The 26,562-nt window shown below is 44.0% G+C and overlaps 1 protein-coding gene across 5 annotated transcripts in view; it reads right to left on the bottom strand.

Annotated features, from left to right (window-relative positions):
• Window positions 1-25,456, bottom strand: part of sash1b (SAM and SH3 domain containing 1b) — a 46,840-nt gene extending 21,384 nt beyond the window's left edge. For 4 of the 5 annotated variants that reach the window (XM_062470265.1, XM_062470267.1, XM_062470268.1 and 1 more), the window contains exon 1: window positions 24,112-25,326. In XM_062470265.1, coding sequence (XP_062326249.1) covers window positions 24,112-24,600 — 489 coding nt within the window. In that variant the 5' untranslated portion in view covers window positions 24,601-25,326. The other variant, XM_062470269.1, reaches the window with a different exon arrangement.
• Between the last annotated feature and the right edge of the window lie 1,106 nt (window positions 25,457-26,562).

Here is a 26,562-nt window from a genome sequence, read left to right as displayed (position 1 = left end):
AGAGATCTGGATATACACATAAGCGAATGGGACATTAAGTTTAAGTGCAGATTTTAGCTAGACCCAGTGGACATGGATGCCAGGCATGCATGAGGGGTCTATAGTCTGCCAGTCAATCAGCCTGGCCTGGCAGCGACCGTCTGAGCTAGGAGGACCTCTCGAGCCAAGTCTTTCGAGGAACGCAACACTGGGTCTAGAATGTACAGCTGTCTAGTGTGGAGGAAATTGGGATTTCCTGTGTACTTACATTATTCACTAATCAATAGAACTTTAATTAATCAATATAACTAGTCATTGGATACTAGTTAGCATGTTCTCACGTGAGTTTGCTATTGATAAGAGTAGATTGTGTCTAATTGTCAAGTTGAGTAGATGTTCGGAGTCAGGAGAAAGTACTGTGTAAACGTCTCTTGTGATGATGACGACAACAACGGGGAGAGCTCCACCTATGATCTCTCTCTGCCCTGAGAGTGGTCATGGGCTGTGAGCTGTGAATATCTTTCTCTGAGACTGTTGTAATGTAATTACTGCCTGACTGTCACTATCTATGTTTACATTCTTGTGCCCCATAAAAGATGGTCCTCCGGCCTCCAGAGCTGAGAGAGACATGATTGAGACCTAAGCCTGGTATTTTTCTCAATTATTGTCAGAGATCTGGTTCTCTCTCACAATCTGCAGATTGATAATACTCATTAAAATCCAGAACTCAACTGAACTTAGTCACTCCGTTAATGAAGAGACAGACAAAACACTTTCTTCATCAATAGGAACGCTAGCCTGGTCCTAACCAGACTCTCGTACATTGCATTTGTACAGAGAGTCTGGCCTCGCTCCATTGACAAGCGTTGACTTCCTTGTAGGGGGGTACTCTGTTGAAGTTTAAAACTATTGGATCTGCCCAGAGCCACTCTGATCTGCCATAACCAATCGCTAGCATTCGCCTTAGCCAATTCTTTCACCACTACTGTAACAGAGCTAGCTGCCATAGCTGGAAAATCAAACTGTTCCCGAACCCCGTGGGGAGGAGGGCCACAACATCATGGCCACCAACAAAACTCAGCAAAACTTGTTCTTGCTCTGGCTTTAGCTGTTGGATATTCGGCAGCGTTGCCACAATGGACCGAATGGCTTTGCTGGCATCTTTCTCCGCCGCCATTACAGAACTACAACACAAACTAGCGCACGACATCAACGTCATCGTTTTCAGCCACTCCCTCTGTTCGCTGATTCGCCGGTAGAAAATCAACCTGAAAAATCTGACTTACGTACCTCATGGCCAGACCTATGTACAGAAGCAAAAATAAAATTGAGCGGAAGTACATAGGAGGGCAGGCCAGGCTATAGGAACGCAACAATGGGTCTTGAATTTTCAGCTGTCTGGGAACGGAACTCTGGGTCTAGAATGTGGGCTAGAATGTTGAACTAAGAACAGAACACGCAACACTGGGACACTGGACTGCACTCTCTAGGATGAGAACTGGGAAAGCTATGGTTAATAATAACTGGGCTAGCATCTGGACGATGTATATTTAAACAAGAAATTAGGTAGGCGTGTGCTGTTGCAGGGTTGTATATTCTACAGCTGTTCTGATATTTTAACATGCAGAGCAAATGAGGCGGGTTGACAGAGCTCAACTATCAGACTAAACCATTTCAGTTTAAGTGGGTAAGTGAAAGGGATGCACCCCAGATATCCAGCTAGCAGGCAGGACATTCTTCCAGAGACCAGGGGAATCTGTCAAGGAGCTTAGCCAGGGATGCCTGAGTGCTAAGTGGGTTCTGACAAGTCCCAAATGAGGCATGCCGATCCTGAGAGGGTTCACTTTGTGTCAAGTGTGCTGTCAGAGAATGACAAGTGCACTGCATAGAAAATCGCTTTTGCCTGACCCTGAGTGAATTACATGAACACACTCCTTATCCTCCTCGGCCTCCCCATCTCATCTCCGCATTGCCTCGTTCCATCCCTTCAAACACATCTCTCCATCCCATTCAATCATCTGCAATTTACCTTTCTCTTTCTTTTCTTACCTCTTCTTTTCTCCTTTGTGAGGGCATCTCACTCCCTCCCTCATCTGTCCATTCCCTTTCCTACCCCCTCCATATCTCATCTATCCCTCCATCTCCTTTCACTCGTCTCTCTATTCCCTTGATCTCATCCCTTTCTCCTCCTCCTCTAATCCTGCCTTTTCACATGTCATCTGCAGCGTTCTCTCCCTCCTCCTATCCACCTCCTTTATGGGCCTCCTCCCCACACCTCCCTCATTTTCTCCTCACTCCATCGCCGTTTCCTCACATCTCAATCCACTGCCTTCCTCTCTCTGCCCGCCTCTCCTCCACTCAGGCACAATCTGGTCTCAGCCAATAGAAATACCTCCCCCATACAGACAACCACTCATTATTCTAATGTGCAAACATTCTTCTTGTTTTGTAATGTGGATTGGCCTGTCCTGAGCTCTGCTCGAAGACAGTTGCTTTAGGCAGGAGGGGTAAACCTTTGACCCAAGACTCATACATTTATAACAAAGCATTATTACAAACGGACTACAAGAGTCTTAGAAAAGGAGCCGGATTAAGCCTTAAAGAAGATTAACAACACAGAGAGCAGAAGGTCTTTTGTCTCAAGCTAGAAACCTGTATTTGTGCGTGTGTGTGTGTGAGGGGGTGTTCCAATGATAATCTAAATCCATTAACCTAAATTATTTTACTTTACTGGCAGATAGCACCTCTAAATAACGCTCTACCAGGGTCTAAAAGAAAATTCTGATTTAGTGGAGCTCCCCACACGTGGAGGAGCCAAAGAGGGTTGTGCATTTCCTGGTATGGTACAGTGGAAGGAATTGTCCCCAGCATGTTTAATTCAGAGGTGCTGAAAATCTTCTGCTTTGCTGCCATGTGGCTGCATCTCACTCTACTCAAGAGTCAGCAGACAACTCACACAGAGTCTTCACCAGTGTTGTAGTACTCGAGACCGGTCTCGAGACCACATTTGAAGGTCTCGGTCTTGTCTCGGAATCGATCGCATTTTTACTCTGTCTTGTCTCGGACAAAGAGGACTCTGGATTTTATTTCAAGACAGGTCAATACCACAACTGTGGGAATATCACTAAATTGCCTGTGCATTGTTTAATTGTTTTTTTAATATTATTACTGTTATTGGATGTAAAACATCACGCTTCAAATGCATCTGTAACAGTCGTGGCCACGCTCCGTCACAAGGTCTACGGGCCGATGTTCGCCACTCGCTGGGCTCGAACATGCCACCTCTGACTTGCCAAGTGCAACCACATCCAGCTACGCCAACGAAAAGCTAGCTCTTCGTTGATGTGGGTGGCCTGTTATATACTTGAGGAGTGAGTTTCACCGACTCACATCCTCTACACAACCAATAACTTAACTCATTTCTAATTTGTCTTGTCTCGGTCTTTGGTATACACTCTGGTCTTAGTCATGACTTGGTCTCGGTTTAGGTGGTCTTGACTACAACACATCGTTAAAAAGTCTCTCTGGTACTGCCCACATCCCCATACGGCATCATGGGAAGTGATCGATAACGTCAACTGACACTGATAGAACGAGGTCATATCACGGCGTGAACGCCAGAGAAAAATTCTGATAGAGCAGTCGACAACTGACTGTGGCTGTAATCACACACACACACACAAGCTAAAGCCTTGAACTACGACACTCTGGCGGAGACCTGTCAGAGTGATTGAATATGCGTCGTGCATCGCGTTTCGCATCGATTTCTCGGTCGATACTCAGCCTCCCCTCGGTCGACATGTCTCGCACAAGTCTCCCTGTACTTGGACACCCTCATGACAGTGTTCCTCAGCCCTGTCAATGTGCATCCTGTCACTCACCTCCATTCCCTTCACAGCTGCATGCCAGTTACTGCTGTTCCACACCCCCTGTGGAGGCTGTTGCAGGAGTCCCACTGGGCTTATGGTTTAAACCATTGACATAGACAAAATTGGACGCATTTTTCTTGTGGTGGTCTTCACAAGATAAGCAAGTGACCCGGTTATAAATATTTAATCTTAATTTAAATACTGCAGGATGCTTAAAGCGAATGAATTCAAGCTGATGTAACATTTTATTACAAACATTAATTTTAAACCACCCCCATTCTGGAGTAATGTAAATAAATATTATGTGTAATAATCCCAGAATTATAATAATGATCTCCCTGCAGGATGCAGTTGTCCTCCCTGTAAAAGTATTGAGTCATATTTCAACGTTTCAAAATGAGAAAAACGGTTCCATTTTGATATTTAAAACTATAAAAGGAAACGTGACTGGTGTGATATCCTGCTGTTAATCCCATTAAAGATAATCTGTCATCTGGGTAATCAGAGAAACTGGGTAATCAGAGAAACTAAAGGTCTCTGGACCAAGTCAACACAAGATTGTCTGGTGAATGAACCGTTTTATTATTTAACTTCATGTACCCTCAACGTTCACCAGGGGAGTTTTAAGCTCGTAATTTCTTTAAAATAAAATTAAAAGTACTGCTGAAATTATTTTTTTTGTATCTTGTGTATTGTTCTTATCTTTCCTCATGCTCATGCTTCCTGGGCAGGTGGAGTGAAGATTACAGCGCTGATTGATATCTCAACTTTCTTAGCCAGGGCTGTTTGTCTTCATGTCCCCTCTCCTTCGGTGTCTGATCCCCACCTCCTCCTTCACTCGGTCATCATCCTCCACCCTCTGTTTGATACCCTTCCTCCCATCTAGGAGGTTTTAGAAATCCATCTCCTCTCTCACTCGTATTATTTCACCTCACGCTCTGTCCCCCATCCCTGCTTTTTATCTGTCAGTGGCTATCTGGAACACTACACTGTAAGTACCAACAACAGAGTAGATGCATGCTTTATTAAAAGACAAAATGCGTGGAGAGATGAAAAATGTGTCTACATTTAGAGTTGCCTTCACTGAAAGATCATGTGACTGAAATGATAGGCTTCAATACAAAGAGGCAAGGAGTCTAGGAGATCAAAGTCAGAGAATAAGACTGAGACAGAAAGATATCAAAACATAAAATACAAAAGAGATTAACAAAGAAGGTGTTACATACAGTTCCCTCCCCAGATGTTGCGTGCCTAAGACGGGGCAGGGGGATGCAACACTGCTAACCCAAACGTATGGGGAGATGGTTTCAGTACTAAAGGAACACTGGACACAAGCATGTATAGTAAAAAAGGTGGTTTATTATAACTAACAACCCCGACAAGGGTGCAAGGGAACGGAGAGCGGTGCCAAATAATAGAAGAGTAAAACAGCCCTACCTGCCTAACCAAACACTAACTAAACTGAAATTGAAATACAATGGGTGGCACCCGCTCCTTACCTAGTGTTCTTCAACAGGTCGCCAACTACGTGATGGGTTGTGTAGACCCATGGGTAGCTTGCCTGTCCCCTTGTTCCTTGCCAGGGGAAAATGAACAGCATTACACCGAGTGTAGGCATAAAAAGGAACTAATATTTAATGATGCAAAACAAACAGGGAGAACATGTACGAAAATCCACAAACACAGATCAAACTTGACACAACAAAGCGGACCACACACACACACACGGTTCTCTTGTTATGACAGCTCTCTCGGATGTCGAAGGGAGCGGCCTTAATAGCCAGAAGCAGGGGTTGCCGATTGGTCGTCGTAGAGGGACAAGGCGAGTGGGTAAACGAGGGATGCGGCACGGACCAATCAGGGGGGGAGACAAAAAGACGGGGAGAGAACATAATACAGAACACACAGACAGCACAACGACAGGGGTCGTAATACACCCACACAAAAAGAGCAAACCTGCATGTGGTGCGCAACAAAATAAAATGAGAAGGCATTGTGCACCCATCCCACCCAGGTAGCCTACACTGCAATAACGACCACCATACATATACAGGCCGCACAGAACGAACACACTCTGGAGAGGGCATCAGCCAAAACGTTGTCCGAGCCAATTTTGTGACAGATCTCTAGATTGTATCCTTGCATAATTAAAGCCCAGCGGATGAGACGTTGGTTGGTGTTATACATACGACCCAGGAACACCAATGGGTTGTGATCGATATAAACGACTACGGGCAGCGCACTAGAACCGACATACACCTCAAAAAACTGCAGAGCAAGGAGCAAACCTAAGGTCTCCTGTTCGATTGTGGAATAACGGGACTGACAGGGGTTGAACTTCTTGGAGAAGTAACATACTGGGTGATCCACTCCATCCACATCCTCCTGCAGGAGAACAGCTCCGACACCCACCTCAAGCTTAAAGGGAAAAACTGAAAAACTGTCGGGAGTTACAAAAGCTGAAATGGTGGAGGCACAAGGGGTAAGAGGTACTTTCCAGTAACCCTTCAGTATATCTAACTTTGTCACATGCGGAGCCCCCCAAACAGTATCTAAGCAGTCCTCCATACGGGGTAAAGGGAACCAATCCAGTCTTTGTGGTAATCCAGAAGTCCAGGGTCCAGGATTACACAGAGACTTATCATAGTTATCACCTCTGGTTTAAGACAGGGGGTTAAACCCTGCTAGATTCTTAGTTTGCATCTCTCTTTTGGATTTGGGGCCACATAGGAGTTCAGTTTTGTCTTCATTTTATTTAAGAAAGTTGTCATTCATCCATTAGTTTTTTCCCGACAAGCATTTGCTAATGGAATTCATGGCTGTTGCATCGTTGGGTTCAGCGGATATATACAGTTGTGTGTCATTCGCATAGCTATGGAAATCTGTATTATGTTGCAGTGGTAACATATAAAGAGAAAAAATATTGGACCTAAGCAGCTTTCTTGAGCAACCCAGTAGCACCGTGGAGACAATGGTGGAGAAAAGAACTCTGGAATTTCTGGAATTTTCTGTAATAATATTGGAAAAATATTCTTTCCTTGCAAGACATATGGTTTTGTTAACCCTCGTGCTGCCTTCGGGTCACATGACCCAAAGGTTCATAACGAACCATCGTTGTGTTTACCCAATTTTACCCAATACAAAAACAAATTAAAATAATTTTCTTTTAACCTTCGCAATGTGGGGGGTCTGAGACAGCCCAACGGTTAAAAGAAAAGGCTTCACTTTGTCTTTGTATGCGGTAAATCTGTCGCAATACGACGGTGGGTCACAATGACTGATGGGTCAGAATGACCCGAAGATAACACAAGGGTTAAAGGTGGTTAGGGCATCTTTATAGATATTGTAATAGCTAGTGACCTTTGTTTTTCTCAATTTTCTCTCTGCTTGCCTTTACTTGATTCGTCAAGATCTGAGGTAAGTCACGTAGTGCTAGTGCCCTCTGGGTAATGTAGTTTATGTAACGTTAGGGTCATTACCAATCTCTCTGACACTGATGCTTTCTCTGTCAGTGGTAGAGTACCGGACCGGCTACATGCGAGAAAAAGAGCAGGTACGCTTAAGAGTAAAATGTAGAAGTGCCGGTACTGCGTACCAGTGAGTACCAGCCCACCAAACGCAAAAGATACGTTCATGCGGAAGTATGGGGGGGTCAGATGGCTGAGCTGTTAGGAAGTCGGGCTATTCATCAGAAGGTTGCCGGTTCGATTCCCGGCTGTGCAATATTATGTTGTGTCCTTGGGCAAGGTACTTCACCCTACCTGTCTCGGGGAGAATGTCCCTGTACTTACTGTAAGTCGCTCTGGATAAGAGCGTCTGCTAAATGACTAAATGTATATGTAAGTAAAGCTGTGAGTAGATAGCGTTTGTTACATACTGTGAATGATTTAACACAGTCAACGCATGAACAGAGCCACAAGGCTGTCGTCTCCCATGGAGTTTTACCCCAATAAGACATCGATGAGACATTCGTTCAATTACTGTATGCATGTCTGCATGTATGCAGTAGGATGCAATAGGTCCTGGTCTGTGAATTTGACGACAGCTTGCAAGAATTTGGAAGATGGGACCTAGGAAACTGGTATCTTTCATACAGTAGTTGAAAAGAAATATGGGACAAACATCTGTCCATACACACACACACACTTCATGAAATTAATTACTATATAAAAGATCCCAGAAATGGTCCATACAGCTGCTTTTAAAGGGGTCATTCACTGCAAAACCAAGTTTACCTTGTCATAGTTGAATAATGACATCAAAGAAAACGGCAGCAGTAAATCAATGAGCTCAATCTAGGATAAACACACTCTCCAGAAACACGTCAGCTTCAGTGAGATCCTCCCAGGGGATTATTTAACCCTCGTGCTGCCTTCGGGTCACATGACCCAAAGGTTCATAACGAACCATCGTTGTGTTTACCCAATTTTACCCAATACAAAAACAAATACAAAGAATTTTCTTTTAACCATTCCAATGTGGGGGGTCTGAGACAGCCCGACAGTTAAAAGAAAATGCTTCACTTTGTTTTTGTATGAGGTAAATTTGTCGCAATACGACGGTGGGTCACAATGACTGATGGGTCAGAATGACCCGAAGATAACACAAGGGTTATGCAAACACCCCCCCCCCCCCCCCCCCACACACACACACACACACACACACACACACACACACACACACACACACACACACACACACACACACACACACACACACACACACACACACACACACACACACACACACACACACACACACACACACACACACACACACACACACACACACCCGTCAGGACTCAGTTGGGTACATTTATGTAAGCAAGCAACCAAACACAACACACACAGTGATACTTCATGAGTATCACTGTACTATGCCAGTTCATTGCAATCAGGACAGTGCTACATGGTTGTGTTAGAACATTCAAACAGCGACAGGTCTACACAGAAAACTAATCACAACACTGTCTCATTCACAGGAGTCGTTTGACCTTGCATGGTAAAATTAATGTTCTGCCTAGGGTGTGTGTCACCACTCTTGCAGTGAAGTGCCCTCCAGGCTGTGTGTGCCATGGTTTAGGGGGCTGGGTAGAGACGCTGATGATACCATCTTTCACTTAAAATAACCCTGATCCTCGTTCCTCCTATTCCTCCTCCTCCACACTTTTTCCTCATCCTGCTCATCTACAACTTCCTCATCCTTCACTCTTCAACCTCCTCTACTCTCCCCACCCCCCTCTTCCCTCCTCCTACTCCAGTCACACAGGAAGGGTGTGCGTTCAAAGATCTGCATTGACGAGGCAGACCATATATGGAAGTCTACAACCTTCCAGGTCAAATTCTAGAGTTGGCCCAGACTCTGACCCAGTGGTGTGGCTCCGAGGACAGCCCTGTAATGCACACTGACAGGGCATGGCTCCATACAAAACACATTATACTGAGTTCAGGCCAGCCAGAGACTGTGTGCAGAGTAAGGCATGTTAATCAGTGTGAATATTGAAGGATGTGGGGGTAAAGGTGCCACTGTGGATAGAAAACACAGAATCACAGAGATGACACACTACAGTGCTTCATGAACCACTTTGTCCTTGTGCAGTGTCTCAGTCAGGGACAGTGGGTTGGACCTAACCTAGTTTCCCGGTAATCTGTCCAGGACAGAGCATGATAAAGCACTCCTGCTACCCAGGTCCTGGGAGGTTGTGGGTGGGTACATCTGCCTTCCTCTGGTTCCTCTGAGAGCAGCCTAGACTGACTAATCCAAGTAAGAAAGATTCTGTGCAAGGGACTGGAAAAAAGCAAATGGTGCAGAATAAAGCCCCAAAAAAACAAACGGGGGCTCCCACCGTATTGAAATTCAACCAAACTTTTTTCTTTGCCAGACTGGGTTGAACAACATTGAAATATACTTCTGCTACAGCAAGTTCTGCTAAATACAAAAGAAGAATTATAATCTGATGGTTAATATTCCAAACCAGCATTAGGTCTATCTCACGGCCCAATCTACTTGTTTGGTTAGCATTAGACAAACAAGGTGTGAGAATCCATTAACCACCCACCCTTAAAATAATAACCATGTCTTCTTCATAAACAGTCAAATACACTATAAACTCCCCCCACCCCCCTCACATTTCATCCAGGTGACTGGGTAGGAGGATGGCCGGGGGGGTGGGTCGTCGAAGTGAGTCAACCCCCGATGGAGATTGTCTGCTCATCTGTCCTAATCGAAGAGAGAGAACAAAAGGCCGCTGGCGGGCTCGGCCGTCCCTTAACCTGCCGGTGCAAAGGTGGGCCCGGGGGCTCCAGCTGTCACGTCCAGGCAGACGAGTTTCCGGTGATCGCAGCCTCGTCAGTAGAGCAGGGCGCAGTCTGGAGAGAGAACAGCTCCTGGCGACAGGGTGGGTGCGCCAGTCTCCCAACTCCACCCTACCCCCTCCCAGCCTTCCTGTGTCATTGAGCTAATGACCAGCCCACAGATGAAACACTAGATGGGCAACGCTGTCTGGTGTTGGAGGATGAGAAAGACACAGGGACCCTATAGGCCAGACACCAAGTCACCAGTCACACCTGGTGTGAAACTACAGTAATCAATGCTTTTCTAAAAAATAATCTGGGATAAACCCCTTTTCTAGGCTCAGACATGGGACGTGGCCGAATTACGACTCGACAGTCCTCAAATTATAGAGTTATTCAATCCACTCTGTGCCATTGCATAATTAAAAGGTTGGAGGTTAGTACGGATTGAGTGTTGCCTCGATAGTATTGCTTTGTTACAAAGCTTTGCTTTTTTTCCCCACAAAATATTTGTAGGGGGATAAAAAGGATCAGCATGTTCCGATGACATGTTCTTCTGCTCGGCCTGACAGCAGGAAGCAGCTGGAAATAAACAAATTGAGACAAATGTTGACCCGAATGCCGACTTTGTGGGGAGTTACATGCATTTGGTTCACATTCTCTAGCAGTACTTTATCCTTCTACACTGTGCCTGTGAGTGTCTGCTAAGTCCATGGCAGTAGTTGAGAAGGAGGAAAAGAGGAAGGGGAGGAGGAGGAGGAGCAGAAAAGGAAGAGAAGAGGAGAAGAATCAGAGGAAGACATGAGTACTGTGGTCTCCAACTGGGAAGTCGTATCCCCCGGTGGTGTGTGTGTCAGATGATGCACACATCACACTTGCTGTAAATGTCAGTGAATCCCATTCCTCTTCTTGTTCCACGGTCATCATCCTCCTCCTGTATCTACAGACTGGGAACATAAATCCGGCCCGTTCTCCCAGGTACACGCAATGTCCAACGATTGCTTCAAGGTGACACCTGACAGAAATAAACCTGTGTTGTGAGACTTGCTGTCCTTCGTGAAGCACAAGATAAAGAGGGAGGAATATCGCCACGGAGACGTAAAACGTGTGGGGATCTCTGGGAGAGCTAGGCCCGACTGCTGTCAACCACAGCATGAATAAATAAAACAACTGTCTATCCCATTAAAGGAGTTGTATACCCATGAATAACTAATGAGCTGGTAACAAACCGCTGTCAGTTTTGTTAAAGGTGACATGACATGAAAACTTCACTTTAGGAGGTTATTTAACATTAATATGAGTTCCCCTAACCTGCCTTTGGTCACCCAGTGGCTAGAATTTTCGATAGGTGTAAACCAAGCCCTGGTTGTTCTTCTCAGCCTTTGAGAAAATGAAGGCTCAATTGCTCTGTTTGAAAATCTCCTTCTTGTGACGTCACAAGGAGGAAGGTTACCTCCCCTCTCTCTGCTTTGCCCGCCCAGAGAATCTGGCCCGCCCATAAGAAACTGAGCTACGACCGTGCAAGTGTTTTTATCCTCGAGAGACATCATGGCTTGCAAACGAACGAAGCATTACATTTGCTCAGTTTGGATGTACAAAGGAAAACAAAAATCGTTTTACAGTTCCTTCATCCGAGCCTCTGAAGACCCAGTGTCTTAATTTTATTTTCTCTCGAAATGCGCCTACACAACTTCTGTTGTAGGCGCATTCGTTTTGTATGTCTGCACCTAACACTTCAGCCACGACTGTTTCCTCAACTTGAGCTAATACAAAACTGGCCTTGCTGAAATTAAATTCTGGATCAGTACTAACTCTCCTTCGTCCAGCTACTAACCTCGGACAGGTAAGTTAACTAACGCTATATCATTTTGTAGCTTTAACGCTACTGTATATGGTTACCTAGCTTGCTACCCTTAGAATGTGGCTGTAACATTAGCTCTGCAGCTAACAGCTGAGTTACTGTCGCTAATGGCAAGGTAGATAGCATCAAGTATGTGTGTGAATACATGCTGTAACGTGAGTGTTGTACACTTCTTTGTTATTTGGATAACCGTTCTGCTGTTGGTGTTATGGCGCGCGCGATATCCGCCTTTCCCCTCATTGAAATGACTGAGTGTGTACCTCTGCAAACCAGGGTTATCAGATGAGAATGGGCAAATTCGAGGCATCTTACAGCAACGGGGCTACAGCCATTGCGATACATCCATTGTAAACATTAGCGCATGGTGCCTCCCCTCCGCTCCTCATTAGCATTTATAGCTACAGACACCAAGACAGCACATTCTGAGGAAAGCTCCTTGTGGGACTGCTAGTAGTGGTTGTAATTCTGCACCAAGGCTTAATTTCGGGCGAAGAGACTTCTGATACAGTATTAGGGGACCACTAAGGCCTATATAAAAGCATCCAAAAACAGCATGTCATGTCACCTTTAAGGGGACAGGGAACGATCATGATGATCACGAATGATGCCTGGAACAATGTCCATGTTTCTAGAAGAAGAATCAACTAGGAAGACATTGATCAGAGTAATAAGAGTAAGATATCAAATAGATAAACAACCTTCCTTGATGTGGTTGGGGAAAAAGGAGGGGGGGGACAGAGGGATTACCCACAAGCCTGTGTGCTTTGTCCACTCTGGCTTTCAGCTGTCGAGGTCAAGTGGAGCCATGCCCGCATCCTGCTCTCCTCAGCCGTGAAGCCACCCTTCTGGATATCTGTGGTGCCGGCAGCCCGGCCGAGATCATCGTACTGCTCAAACTGGGGGAATTCCCATTAGGATGTGACGCCAGACGGCAGAGAAAGAGAGAGAGGTTTGGGAGAATGGGATGGCTAGGCTACAGATGGTTGGACCAGTGACAGGAAAAAAAGTCTGTCTGGTTTTCATTATGACACAGTGGCTTGGATGGGGACAATTGAGACACGCTAGAAAGCAGATGTCGACTGTCTGTAGAGTGTTGCTGGTGAGCCTCGCCAAGAACTCTACAGTTCACTGTGTCCCTCTGGACAGGAATGCCCGTGTCAAGATGAACCACCCAAATGCTTCCATGCCGCTACAATATCACAGGCCTGAAACAATACTTCAAAGCTCCAAGACTACAACTTCTAAACTGCCCACACTCTTTCCGGAAACTTCCCTGAGCATGTCACCCTGTTGGCCTTCCACATGTTCATCTTTCATATAGCATTACTGCATGAACTGGCATAAAACCCCATGGCAGCAATTTCAGATTTGGTTAAGACTTATTGAGAGATTAAGAGACTAAGTATACCAACACTGGAAAAGGTCAACAACACCACTTTACAACTCGTCCATCCAGCCCCAACAGCCCTTTCTCTACAAACATTTGATTACAAGAGAATCCTAATCGTGGATGCAAATCAACACAACAAATAGCACTCAAATAGCAACAAATCAACACAACAAATCAACACAAATAGCAAATAGCACACTAATGATTCGAAGGTTCTAATCATTACTGTTTTATACAGTATGTTTTGGCTTCTTCAGAGTTGACATTTAACAATAACAAAAGCCCAAGTGAGCAAAGGTCCCTATACAAGTCTAGAGAAGGAAATCTGTCACATGTTGTTTACATTTACATTACATTTAGTCATTTAGCAGACGCTCTTATCCAGAGCGACCCACAGTAAGTACAGGGACATTCCCCCGAGGCAAGTAGGGTGAAGTGCCTTGCCCAAGGACACAACGTCAGTTGGCATGACCGGGAATCGAACTGGCAACCTTCAGATTACCAGCCCGATTCCCTCACCGCTCAGCCACCTGACTCCTTTGTTTCCTACATCCTGGGAAAAGGGGATGTCATTGTAAAAAAATAAAAAACATATACACACACCAATTAATATTTAACGCTAGCATTTCATTCAGAAATGCACTTACTCATGGTGCAATATATTTTTTTTGTCCTGATTCTTTCACTCATGAGATAACACCCACCCTAATGTTTTCATATTTCACAGTTATGTACTCTGCCCAGAGCACTCTCTCTGTTCTTCCTTCAACAGGCAGTTCGCCTTGGGCTTGTGTGTACGTACACATACACACACACACACACACAGATGTCTGCATCATGCCACTACCTCGACCTGCATCTGCAGCCCAGTGACGCCCATCAGCGGTCCCAAGAGGTGTGCTCCGCTACCAGCACACCGTAGCTCTCTGAGGGGCCTTGTGCTCCAGTGTCTCCAGAATAGGGGGGGTAACATGGGCATCCATTATTCACAGGGCGGCTAAACGCTCAGTCTCTCTCAACTGGAGAGGGATGGAGGCCGGTAGAGGACGGTCAAGTATGGGAGCGTTGTCGTACACTTCTTGAAGGTCGATGGCTTTGCCCTCATTATCCAGGGTTATCACTAAAGAGATAATTCCCTCTCTTTGACTCAGAGTTGGAAGAGGATGCATGGATAATTTACAATACTGAGAAGTTCCACACATCTCAATACATATGCTTGCTGTGTAAGTGACGGTAGCTGAGCCATCTCAATAGCAGGGCAGCAGTGTTCAACCCAAGGCTCCAGCTCCAGAGAAAGCAGGCCAGGTCCTACGGTCCTGCAGCCTGCCCAGTGATAAACAGAGAAGGCATGGCTCCATGTTGGGGATGCATATGGCTTACCTACTACCATGAATGTAACTATAACCATGTTCAAGTTCAAGTCTTTCATTGTCCCAATTGCTGGGAGTCAGATGGCTGAGCGGTTAAGGAATCTGGCTATTACTCAGAAGGTTGCTGGTTCGATTCCCGGCCGTGCGAAATGACGTTGTGCCCTTGGGCAAGGAACTTCACCCTACTAGCCTCGGGGGGGAATGTCCCTGTACTTACTGTAAGTCGCTCTGGATAATAGCGTCTGCTAATTGTCAATGTAATGTAAATGATTTCTGTTCCCGAGGAACCTGGAACCATGGATGTCAATATCATCAAGGAAGTTTTAACAGCCTTGTAAATACATCTGTTTGGGATTACTATCAATCGCTGGTGTTTCTGTGTCAGATATGTAATATCTGGATGTACACACCCAAGGGAGTACGAGTTACAGATGTGTAATGTGTTTCTCTCAATAGATATGTAATTTCTGCAATGTGAGTGTTTATACAGATGGTCAGAACTGTGTATTGTGTGTGTCTACAGATTATTAAATTGTCCATACACAGATGGTAGTGTGTGTGTGTGGGCACTGATGCATGAAGCATGGAACTACCATACACAGTCAACACTGTAAAGAAAATCTTTAGAATCGATTGTAACTAATTCAATAAAACAAAAACAAATCTGTATTTTTGCGTCTTCTCAAGTGTAATTACGCAGTAACATTGTAAAGCCTTCTGCCTGTTATGATCTTGGATCTGTGACAGAGAGAGATCCATCCATCTTTAATGAAGGGGAAACAACTCAGCACCACTATGCTGAAGTCCTGCTCTTGTACGGTCCAAAACGACATGGCACATATTGTCCTCACAGAACAGACTATTCAGCTGTGTCGAGGTAACGAACACTGTGCCTTCACCTCACGTCTCGCAACACTGAAGAAACCTTCAGAAAGCTATCCTGAATGGAAAAAAACTAAACCACAGGCGCTTACCATTGAAATTTCACGGTGGAGAGTGGATGGACCCTTGATGCTGCCACGTGGGGAAGGGGGGTGGGGGTAAGTGGGTCATATCTGGGGCACACTTTATGCACTGCCGTAGTGTGACCCGGTTCCCATTGCCTGAGGGGGGATGAGTGGATGATGTGGGGATGACTGGATGTTGTTGTTACTGTTGGGCAGCCAAGGAACTTACTCTGCGACTGTGTCTGATGCAGTACATCTGGAGGGAGGTTAGAGGATGCCTGCGGTGGGGGGGGGGGGGGGGGGAAGAAATCCTCTCTCTCTCTCTCTCTCTCTCTCTCAATGTTAAGGCATAAAAATCGATGCTCAGACTGAAGTTCAGAGACCAGGAAGACATCCAGCTTGACTCTGACATGTAAGTTTAAAGGTCATATTATGTCACACACCACTGGCAGATAGATGTTAAAGCCAGTCTTGCGTCTGTCTCCCAAAGTAATGGATCAGCCTTATCACACAGATGGGAATGTCTGAGATTTAAGTTGCTGCCGGGGCATCCTAAAGCATCTGGTTGGGGTCTCCAGTAAACATCTCCCTGGTTCAATAACATTCTCTATTCATGACATCCTCAGGTAATCCGCCCAGCAACCAGTCCCCTACACTAAGCACTCCCGGTGTATTACAGGATTCATATACATTTTCACATTCATACCATTAGCAAGTGATTATTATGCTTAAACCCCATCCTACACAAACCTATACTGTACACCAGATTAACTGCTATTTGCATGGAACAGTTGAACTGGATGGTCTGAGGGGGGAGGGGGTGGAGATACACTGAACAAAATTATAAACGCAACACTTCTGTTTTTGCCCCCATTTTTCATGAGCTCAACTCAAAGATCTAAGACTTTTTCTATGTACACAAAAGGCCTATTTCTCTCAAATATTGTTCACTAAATCTGTGTTAGTGACCACTTCTCTTTGCCGAGAAAATCCATCCACCTCACAGTTGTGGCATATCAAGATGCTGATTAGACAGCATGATTATTGCACAGGTGTACCTTTGGCTGGCCACAATAAAAGGCCACTCTAAAATGTGCAGTTTTACTGTATTGGGGGGGTCCAAAAACCAGTCAGTTAGGGTGAGAATTTCTGCACAAACTGTCAGAAACCGTCTCAGGGAAGCTCATCTGCATGCTCGTCCTCATCGGGTCGTCCCATCAGGTCGGGGTCTCGACCCTCGACCTGACCCGCAGTCAGGTCGAGGGTTAGCTAAGCCTAACAGACTGGTTTTCAGACCCCCCAATACAGTAAAATTGCACCTTTCAGAGTGGCCTTTTATTGTGGCACACCTGTGCAATAATTTTGTATTTGTATTTTGTATTGCCTTTTGTGTACATAGAAAAAGTCTTAGATCTTTGAGTTAAGCTCATGAAAAATGGGGGCATGCGTTTATAATTTTGCTCAGTGTAAGTTCATCCTCTGCGTCGCCATGGTTACCCAAGAAGGTGAGAGTGACAACTGTTTCTGATTGGGCGCACAGAGTGGAAACTCCTCCAACACAGCGCCCGTTTCTGACACTGCTGGGTGACCATCCAGAAACCAGACGACATTATTAGAGACCAGTGTTGGGGTAGTTACTCAAAAAGTAATAGATTACACATTACTAGTTACTTTTAAAAAAGTAATGCTTTACTTTACTAGATTACTCACTGCTGAAAGTAACTAGTTACACTACTTTTGGATTACTCCGTGACACCACCTGAGATGCACTTGCCAAATAACAATATATATGCCCAAATCAACTCATACTTATTATAATGAGGACAGATCTCTCTTTTATGCTTTTTAATACCACAAAGCTGACAAAATAGTTGTGAACATCAACCTAAAAGTTGTCAAGCATAACAAGGCTACGTACTGGCAGTAAGCAAAATGGCAGAACGACTTACAGTAAGTATATTTATTTATTTTGACTCCCCTTTCGAATTCAGAATTCAAATTACTAAACAAAAAATTATATCCCGAGAAAAGTGGATTTTGAGGGGTATAGCTCCATATACCTCCATTCATTCTGCACTCGCTCGTTTGCGCCCTCACATGTAACTGCAACCAGTTCAGAACCCGGAAGTTTCCCGAGAGTGGCAGTTCTCCCTATATTAGACATTCTCTGGCAATGCTCTTCGCCCAAGGCTATCGAACAGATATGCAGACAGATCCTATATGAGGACTGAACAATGGAGAGGTAGGCCTGCACACAGCACATGTATCTGGATTTGAGCGCTTGAAGGATGAAGCCCAGTCATAACTACAGTAGCATGCTCTTAAAAGGTCTAGCTCTCTTGATAATGATCATTTCTAGTTCAGGGTGCAGTCATCATAATCACTGTGCTTAATGCATCCTTCAGACAAGGCCGCTTTCAGACACATGGTTCAGTCTAATCCATAGTCTATAAATGCATTGTGGCTCATTTTCTAGAAATTATTACAAAGAGACCAACAGAAAACACTGCTCTACCGTTGGAAGGGGTGGGACACTAACGACCAAATGTGAATAATCCAATCTAATTAACCTGTAACTATTTTGTTTTGGGTTCATCAATCTACATGTCAGTTCTCTGTGGAACATGGGGACGTACAGTACTGAAGCTCAAGGTTCTCAGGAAGGAAGTTCTTTAGGTTGTGTGCTAGTTGATAACAGGACCATGGTTTAAAGGGAGTCAGAGGTCTTGGGGGGTTCACAGTGAATGAAGAGGGCAGGGGGGGTAGGTGGTAGGGGGCGCAGGATTACCTCTAATAGTACAGGACCCACACCCCAAATTCCTCTCCCTTGATTCCCAGCACCCCCCAGAACCCATAAGTCTCTCTACTGAAACTCTGGTGAAGCCCACAGACACAGTCTGACTGGGTCAAGAATGTGAACAGGACCTCCCACCTCCCCAGTCCAGACAGCACAGTGGTCAACTCACAGATAATATGTAAATCTGCTCTCGAAGCCCCCCTGCAAGTGTTGGCCTTTAACACAGAAAGCGAGAAATACAGGGCGTAATATTGGGTGTAAAAACCTAAATCGATCCTGCCAACACAATTAGTAGAATAGCAATGCTCTTTGCCCAAGGCTATCGAACAGATATGCTCAAACAGTCAACCATGCTATAAAGTCCTAAATCATGAATAATGTAAAGCATAAATAAATGACAACCAGACTAACATGTGGAAACGAGTGCATTAGTCACTAATGGCGAGTATTAAGGCCTGCTCTGCTCCACTGACTCCAATACACTCAATGAATACCCTTACCAAAATAGCTCTGCACTGGGGAAGGAGAGAGTAAGAGAGAAAGGTAGAAGGAGAGAGAGGGAGTTAGAAGATGTAAAAAGAGAGAAAGAGAGAGAGAAGTGTAGAGTAGCAGTAGACAAGAGAGAGTCTCCCTTCAGAGCAAGGGGAGGTACACAGACACGGTAGCCAGGCAGGCCAGCCTTCCACACAGCCAGACTGTGACCCCCCTAAACACCCTGCAGGACCAAACACCCCCTCTTACCCTCCCATAGGCCCTGGGTCTCTGGTAGGCTTGTATTCAGGCATTATCGGTTCCCAATTCAATTGCCTAGATGAAGGCTGGTGCAAAGGCAACCAAAACCTTTCATCCGCGCTGATTTATATTCAGAGAGCAAACCTGTGGCTTCAAAGACCTGCCTTGTATTGTCCCAGCAGGAAATGGGAAAGGAACCATATAGGCTGGAGAGTGGGGCGATATTTTAATGGACACTATTTTGAAGGGAGACTTAAGTGAGTAAAGAATGCCCCTCTCTCGTTCAAAAAAAATATCCAAAATAAACATAATGGTTCGATTCAAAGATTAAATAATCAACCTCCATCCACCTACCTGAACAACAACAATATGAGGCTTTGGTAAGGCTGGGGAACATGGTTATCCACCACCAGACAGCATTTTCCGGAGAGAAACATATAGATGGAACAATGTCTTACACGTCGACTCCTCAGACCCTGTTTCCGTCCCAACAGTACGCAGAAATGTAGGTCAGTGATTATTGTATGCCTTTGTACCTACATTATGTAGAGCTCAGCATTCTCTGCATAATCACTGATGGTTGATACCGTGCTATACTGTTATATACGGCCATAACAACCCCCAGAGGACACGAAGCCAAGAGAGATAAAGCACTAGTGCTGATGGTCCCCTTGGTGCCTTGTGGGCCTGTACCCCGACATCTAGGTCGTTCGTTAAAGGGCCAGGGTGCTTCATCAACAACTCTGCCGTATCCAGACCATAATGATCCTGTAATCTTTTGAGTGCTCTCTGTAACACTACCTCCCCCTCCAGACATCATCCGTGTTACACATCCAGCAGCGTCGCTCTAATGTCAACTGGTGAGACCAGACGGAACTACTTGGATGATACATTACTGTAGTGAAATAACATTAACATAAGCCATTAATGTAACTCCTAGCCTGTAAGAACAAATGTGTTCATGCATATATAATATGTATACATTATCTATTGAGGGATTATCAGGGACAGTTCCACTGCGGAGATCAAAGGTTGAAATCGAACACTGTTTGATTTCGAACACAGCTTAAAAAGTGTCTGTACAAATGTACATGATTTCACTCTGTTCTTGTCATAATTACCGTCATCAGCAATTATTTTTTCTTCTTTTCTGTTTATAACCAAGCAAGTCAATAAGAATAGATTAGTATGGAACAACAAACAAGCTGTTGTTCAACTAATGATAACTGGGGAAAAAACTATTGTGGAGAATTGCTCTATTTTTGACACAAACCTCATGACACTGATTGTAATTGATTCTTTCAATGAATCTTACTCCATGCTGGTGTAAAACACAGTACATCCCCAACCATAGCAAAACACATCTCATCAGAAATCTGAGGCATTATATAGCAAGCCTTGGAGAAAGGCACAGCACACACATATGCACACTTGCCAGTGACTCAGTCATACTGCAGCGGTCGCATCACATGAACACAGGCAGCAGAGAACAATGTATAGTACTGTAAACACAGAGACACAGAAACAGGCAGAGACAAATGGAAGTTATGAACTGTTCAGAGACTGGATCCATTTCTCATAAAGTCACAGCTTGGCTGTGTATACTGTATATACAAACTAAACGAAAAATAAACAGTAGATACTCAACAGTGTTTAATACATAACTGCTGAGTGCTTTGGCTTTGATTTCCCGAGATTACTAAAACATCAGAGACAGAGAAACAGAGACAGGCTGGGGAGGAGTGAGAAAACACACAACTGTCAACAGATGTTTCTCAAACTGATAAAGTTCCAACAAACAACACCTGTTCATTCAAAAGCACATTTACTGGTAACAAAGACAGAGACATCTGTCAGCTGGTACGGGGCCTATGTGTTTGTCAGGTCTATTCAGCCTGGCTTTTCTCCAAGCAGCTTCTATAAAAAAGGCCCTGCTGGTTTTGCTTGTCCTGGGAGTCTCACAGAGGGCATCACAGGCAAACCTTCCAGAGGTCTTAGAATGCCACCCTCCCCCCCCCCCCCCTCCTCCCATTCTAAGAACGTTCCGGCTCTCCAGTAAGGGATTCTGGGAGGTGTGTCCATTGTTGTGACAGCATTAGAGGGAATACACACCAGCAGGGTTCCTGCAGGAGAAACAACTTCCCATATGCCTCGCTATGGTTCGACAATAGGGAATATTTACATGTGAATCGGGTGGAAAAGCTCATTAAGCAGTATGTACACTGTTGGGTTTGCGCCGAAAATCAACTGCCAGCATCAACTGCCAACATCCAATGTTTTTTAACCATACAGCATGAGGAAAATCTCACACACAACCTTTCAGGATGAACCAATCCAATGTATAACTGTGTATAAACACTAAAACCATTCAAATTGGCACATCTTTCACCCATCACTTGCCATGCCAAAAAAATAGAATTTCGGCCTAGATTAAGTTGGCTGTGAGAAAATACAGCAGATGCCATGTTACTTTTCATCAAAACATCATGTCTCATCCAGGAACCTGTAGTTAGGTCACTTAACAACCAGCTTTAATCAAATGGATTGTTTTGCCTCCAGCCGTTCCTGATATGCCCTGCCAGGCGCAGCAGCCTTGCCAAGCGTGCTTGCTGTTTGGAAAGCTGCCCAGTGACTATTGATCAGGCTAGAAAGCCCACATACAGATTGTGAATTATTGTGTGATTACAGATCCATACTGCATTGGGTCTAATTAGTGTCTCTTTCCAAACCACTGACTTGGGATGTGTAGGACAAGAGATCCTGTTTTAACAAGAAATGTGCTTCACAATACAGAACATTAGGACCAGTCGTACTCTCTCTCATACATTCCATCATTGGCAGTCGTGAAGGTATCTCATACCAAGAACCAGATTGAAGGTTTTTAGAGAAACTGCAGAAATACTTAAAATCAGTAAACAGACAGCAGAGAATAACACATTTGGACATAAAAGTTATGGATGGTTGTACATGTAGCAGAAACCCATTGAAATACCTCCTGTGTTTGGATGAGCACTGCTTGTGTAACACAGCTGCCCTGAATATCTACACTTAACTACCCAGAGTGATCCTGAAAGGGACACACTGTTCCAATTCTCAAAAGCAGTAAACACGATCCGGATCAATCTTTGTTGGTGGCAGTTCGAGTGACTCATAACTGGACAACCAGGCCAGTGTTACTCCTACCATTATATTAGGGGGGTGCCCTGCCCAATAAAAGGTTTTTACCCCCAGAAGAGGATGAGACTTAACAGTACAATATTGCTGACTAATCCTCCACAGAACGGCACTGCAGTGCTTTCAGAAGTCCTGAACACTAAAAACAACTTTTCCAGACAGCCAAATCAGTTTGCCTCTGCCTGTGTTGGCACAGACATAGAAAAGGTCAGGAGTAACTCACAGAGTGCCTTCTTGCACTTTGTGGCTTCTGAATATTTCATAAACATTATGTACATGTACCAGTGGATCCGAGCACAAAGGTAGCACTATCTTGAAACACGCACACACTCAAACACGCACACACCTGTCAGGAGAAGGCTACTGGGGACACACTACTTTACAGTTGTTTATGGTTCTATGCTGAAACATTTCCCAGCCAGGCTAACAAAGTGTGAACAGAGCAGTGAGAGCCTCTAAATGTAGCATAGTACTGCATGGACACATCTTTATCATGGATGCCTGGACTATACACCCCTCCTAAACTCTACTAATGTAAACAGAACCCACTTTCAGCAGGTGAGAATTAGATTATGCAGGGAATACCTTTTCAGTCACCACTACACTGTACATCAGTGGTCTTCAACCCTCGTCATCAAGGCCCACTGTCCTGTTTGTTTTAGGTGTTTACCTGCTCTATCATACCTGATTCAAATGATTGGTCGTAATCACCCAATCATTTGAATCAGGTGTGTTGGAGCAGGGAAACATTCTAGAACATTCAGGACAGTGGGCCTTGATGACCAGGGTTGAAGACCACAACAGTACATCACTGCCCGTGATGACCCCCTAGTCTACAGCAACCATTAGGTTGCAGAGAACAGAACATTTACTCAAGATGAGAGGTTGTTGTTTAATGGAGGTTGCACAAGCATGCTGTATTATGTTAGTGTCTGAAATTTCTAATGGAAGAAAAGTTACCCAGGTACAACAGACAATCACTAATTCATGCAGTACTGGGGCAAGCACTGGTGTAGGTTTAAGGGCAGACTGTCAAGAAACCATTGAAAAGTCCTATCCACTAATTAGCAGGGATAGTATTAGCATACAAGGTGATCAACAACTTATGTTCCCACCAATGTTCAAACCAAATCTAAGCCCTTCTGGATAAGTGATCCAAGACATGTATTTAACTGATACGCACATCATACTGTATTGCCTGGGTCATTAATCTATATCCTACAGTCGATACAGTAGATCTTAAAGCATTAGAAGGACTTGGATGAATTAGCAGTTGGTAAGCACTGCATTCTGTTGGCAAAACAGATTGTTGAATGCATCCCAAATGGGTCACTGCCCCTGTATTTACTGTAACTGGCCTCAGCCCAATCACACTGTACAGTCTAAGTTTTAACAATACCATCCAACTCCAAGGCATGCTGTGTGAGACTTCAACCAATTAACCTTCATGGTTCGTTTTTGTCTCCCTTTGCAATGCACTGACCCTATTTAACTGTCAACAAAACTCACAGCTTTTAGGAGTTCCTGTGTGTGTGTGTGGTGTATAGAAGTATATGTACACCCACACAAACACACACCCTCAAAACAGCTGACAGTCATCCTTAGAAGGGCAGTTATTGTTGGTACACAGACAGCAATATAATAACAATTTGACACATTATCACTGGCAGGGCAACAAACATGGTTGAATCCAACAAACCTTGTGGGTGTACGGTGGCTTCCTGAGGTCAATTCCATCTTTTACCAATTTATCCCAAATCAGCACCTTCAGTTTCAGTTTGGGATACCTGACAAAGTCGTTATTGGTAAAATGCTGATTGTTTTTATTTGACCATGAGCCCTGGTGTCTGTGAATACCTTTCTGGATGTTCTTACACGGTTTGGAGTCCAGCAAGTTAGTTCCCTGTTCAACGGTGAGTGTGTGGGAACCAGAACTAGGGTCTAAGGGCTCCAAGGTGAAGTACAAGCCAGGTATTTTCTTTTTGTCATCTCCTTTCAACTTATTCACAGCGATGAGTAACTTGTGTCGGTGATGCTGAACTTGAACCCCGATAGCGTCAAGGTCGGGATTTCCAATTTGTTTGCACACTTCCAAATCATCATATCCATTGTCAACAAAGGACTCCAAGTACTGAGACAGCTGCAGTGATGACAGCCACTCAAACACGAGATTGGGGCCCTGGGTCATTTTTCTATAATACTAGTAGTAGCCTATTTTTGGCCTATGCATGCTATAGTATAGTATTCAATCATCTACATTCATGCCATCGGGAAAGCGGACTAAACGCTCTGTGTTCTCCTGATTTAACTGAATTCCAGTCGTTGGCGAAGATGCTGACTGAAGAATTCAGACCATTACAACATGTTACATTGTCATGAATCCCAAAGCAGGTTCTAAGCATCAAAAAGTCCGAGCGGTAAAACAAGATAATTTTCGTAAAAATGAACGGAGGAATAAGTTGACCAGAAATTGATTAGGCCTACTATTGATTCCGAAAGAGGAGGTTAATTGGTGGGCTGCATGGAAATACATCGATGGCGCTTTAACTTGTCTTAACTCAAACCTCTCATTAGAATTCAAAGTACTTTTTCTGTTTCCATGTTCCAATGAATTATTCATGTCCAGGTTGAGGAGTACGCTTAGCCCTTGATAGAGAAATAGTCTAATAATTCAACAAAAATGCAACAAAAGAAATATACATAACACAAACGCAGCTAAATAAACTGCGCAAGTGTCCATTGGCTGAAAGCAATCATAATCCGATATTCTTTTGTTGCTGACATCCCAGCTGTTGTCAAAACGGTGGCACGCTTTAAAAATCGTCAGACTTATCCGCAAGGCTTTGCAAACAATATAGACGGCGCTTAGTCTCTGAAATATGTGACCGTAAAATCTTCGATTTTTCTTTCATTTGCCTACCTGGCGCGAGAGCAGTTTCTGTTGCACTTCATGTTGCGGCTGGTGCATCTTCCTAATTGAACTTTTCACCAATCTGTGGCTTTACTCCCCGTTTGGGATTCGTTTTCTGTCCGTTTAGTTATCACATTTCTGTGTGCTTTGGCGTCCCCTTGAGGGACCGGGATGATTGTGTCGTGCGAGAAGGACCAGCAAAAACAGACCGAATTCACAGGCCTAATCTTGTTGATTACGTAGCCAATAGTCCTTTCATGTATGCTACACATTAATGTCAATGTACAACTTCTGACAGACAAAATAATAGGCCATAATAGGACAATATATTTATTAAAATGTTGTATTTATTTGTTTTCAAGTATGTAGCCTATATACTATAGGATATACAGTATATAGGGTATGTAGACTGCATAGCCTATATACTGTACTGTATATAAATAAAAATAATAAAATAATTGAACAAAAAAATTAGACTGAATAGCCTAAATATCCCAGATGTTTCATGTTTTAAACAGAAGACAGAAATACGGCGCTTTAGAAGGGAACTCTCCTGTTGTTGTTTGGAGGGGAGAGTAAAACCACCAAGAAGCAACGCTAATATGAGGGACACAGAAAATGATGGAATCATATTAAAATCGATATCTGGTTGATACACTATACTAGTTTGATGAACTAGGCAAGGTCTGTAAAAAAAGGCCTGTTTGTTGAATATGTAGTTTGTTAAATATACAGACATTTTGCAAAACGTGATGGGTGCTATAACTGAATCTGAATATCTCCAGAAAATGTTTATTTTCTGTTTGAATAATGGGCAAATTATGTACAGAATAACTATGGTTTTGAACATGTTACTATATGTCACCATTCAATTCCAAAATCATTCATTTAAAGGTCATGTATTCTTGAAATTAAAAGTAGATATCTGTTTCTGAATTATATAAATATATTACAATATCATTGAACTGACAGGTCAGTCAGTACAACTGTCAAATGACAGACAGATTTAGTTCCGTCATATTTTGGTCCTTCTGAAACAAAGAAATAACTAAACAAAAACAACAAAGAAATACACACAAAAAGTGGTTTAAAATACAAAACCAAATAGTGCAAAATCACATGATTGTTGTCCAGTGACTGCAGTTCAATGGTATCCAATACACGTAGGTCACGCACAAGGTCAAATTTAGAAAACGGAAAATCCATTGTTCTTGTGTCATCTCAAGGGACAGCTTTTAT

This window comes from Osmerus eperlanus, chromosome 9 (genome assembly GCF_963692335.1).
Source record: "Osmerus eperlanus chromosome 9, fOsmEpe2.1, whole genome shotgun sequence".
Lineage (NCBI taxonomy): Eukaryota > Metazoa > Chordata > Actinopteri > Osmeriformes > Osmeridae > Osmerus > Osmerus eperlanus.
Note: the sequence above shows the minus strand (reverse complement) of the source record. Positions and strands in the feature narration are given on the sequence as shown.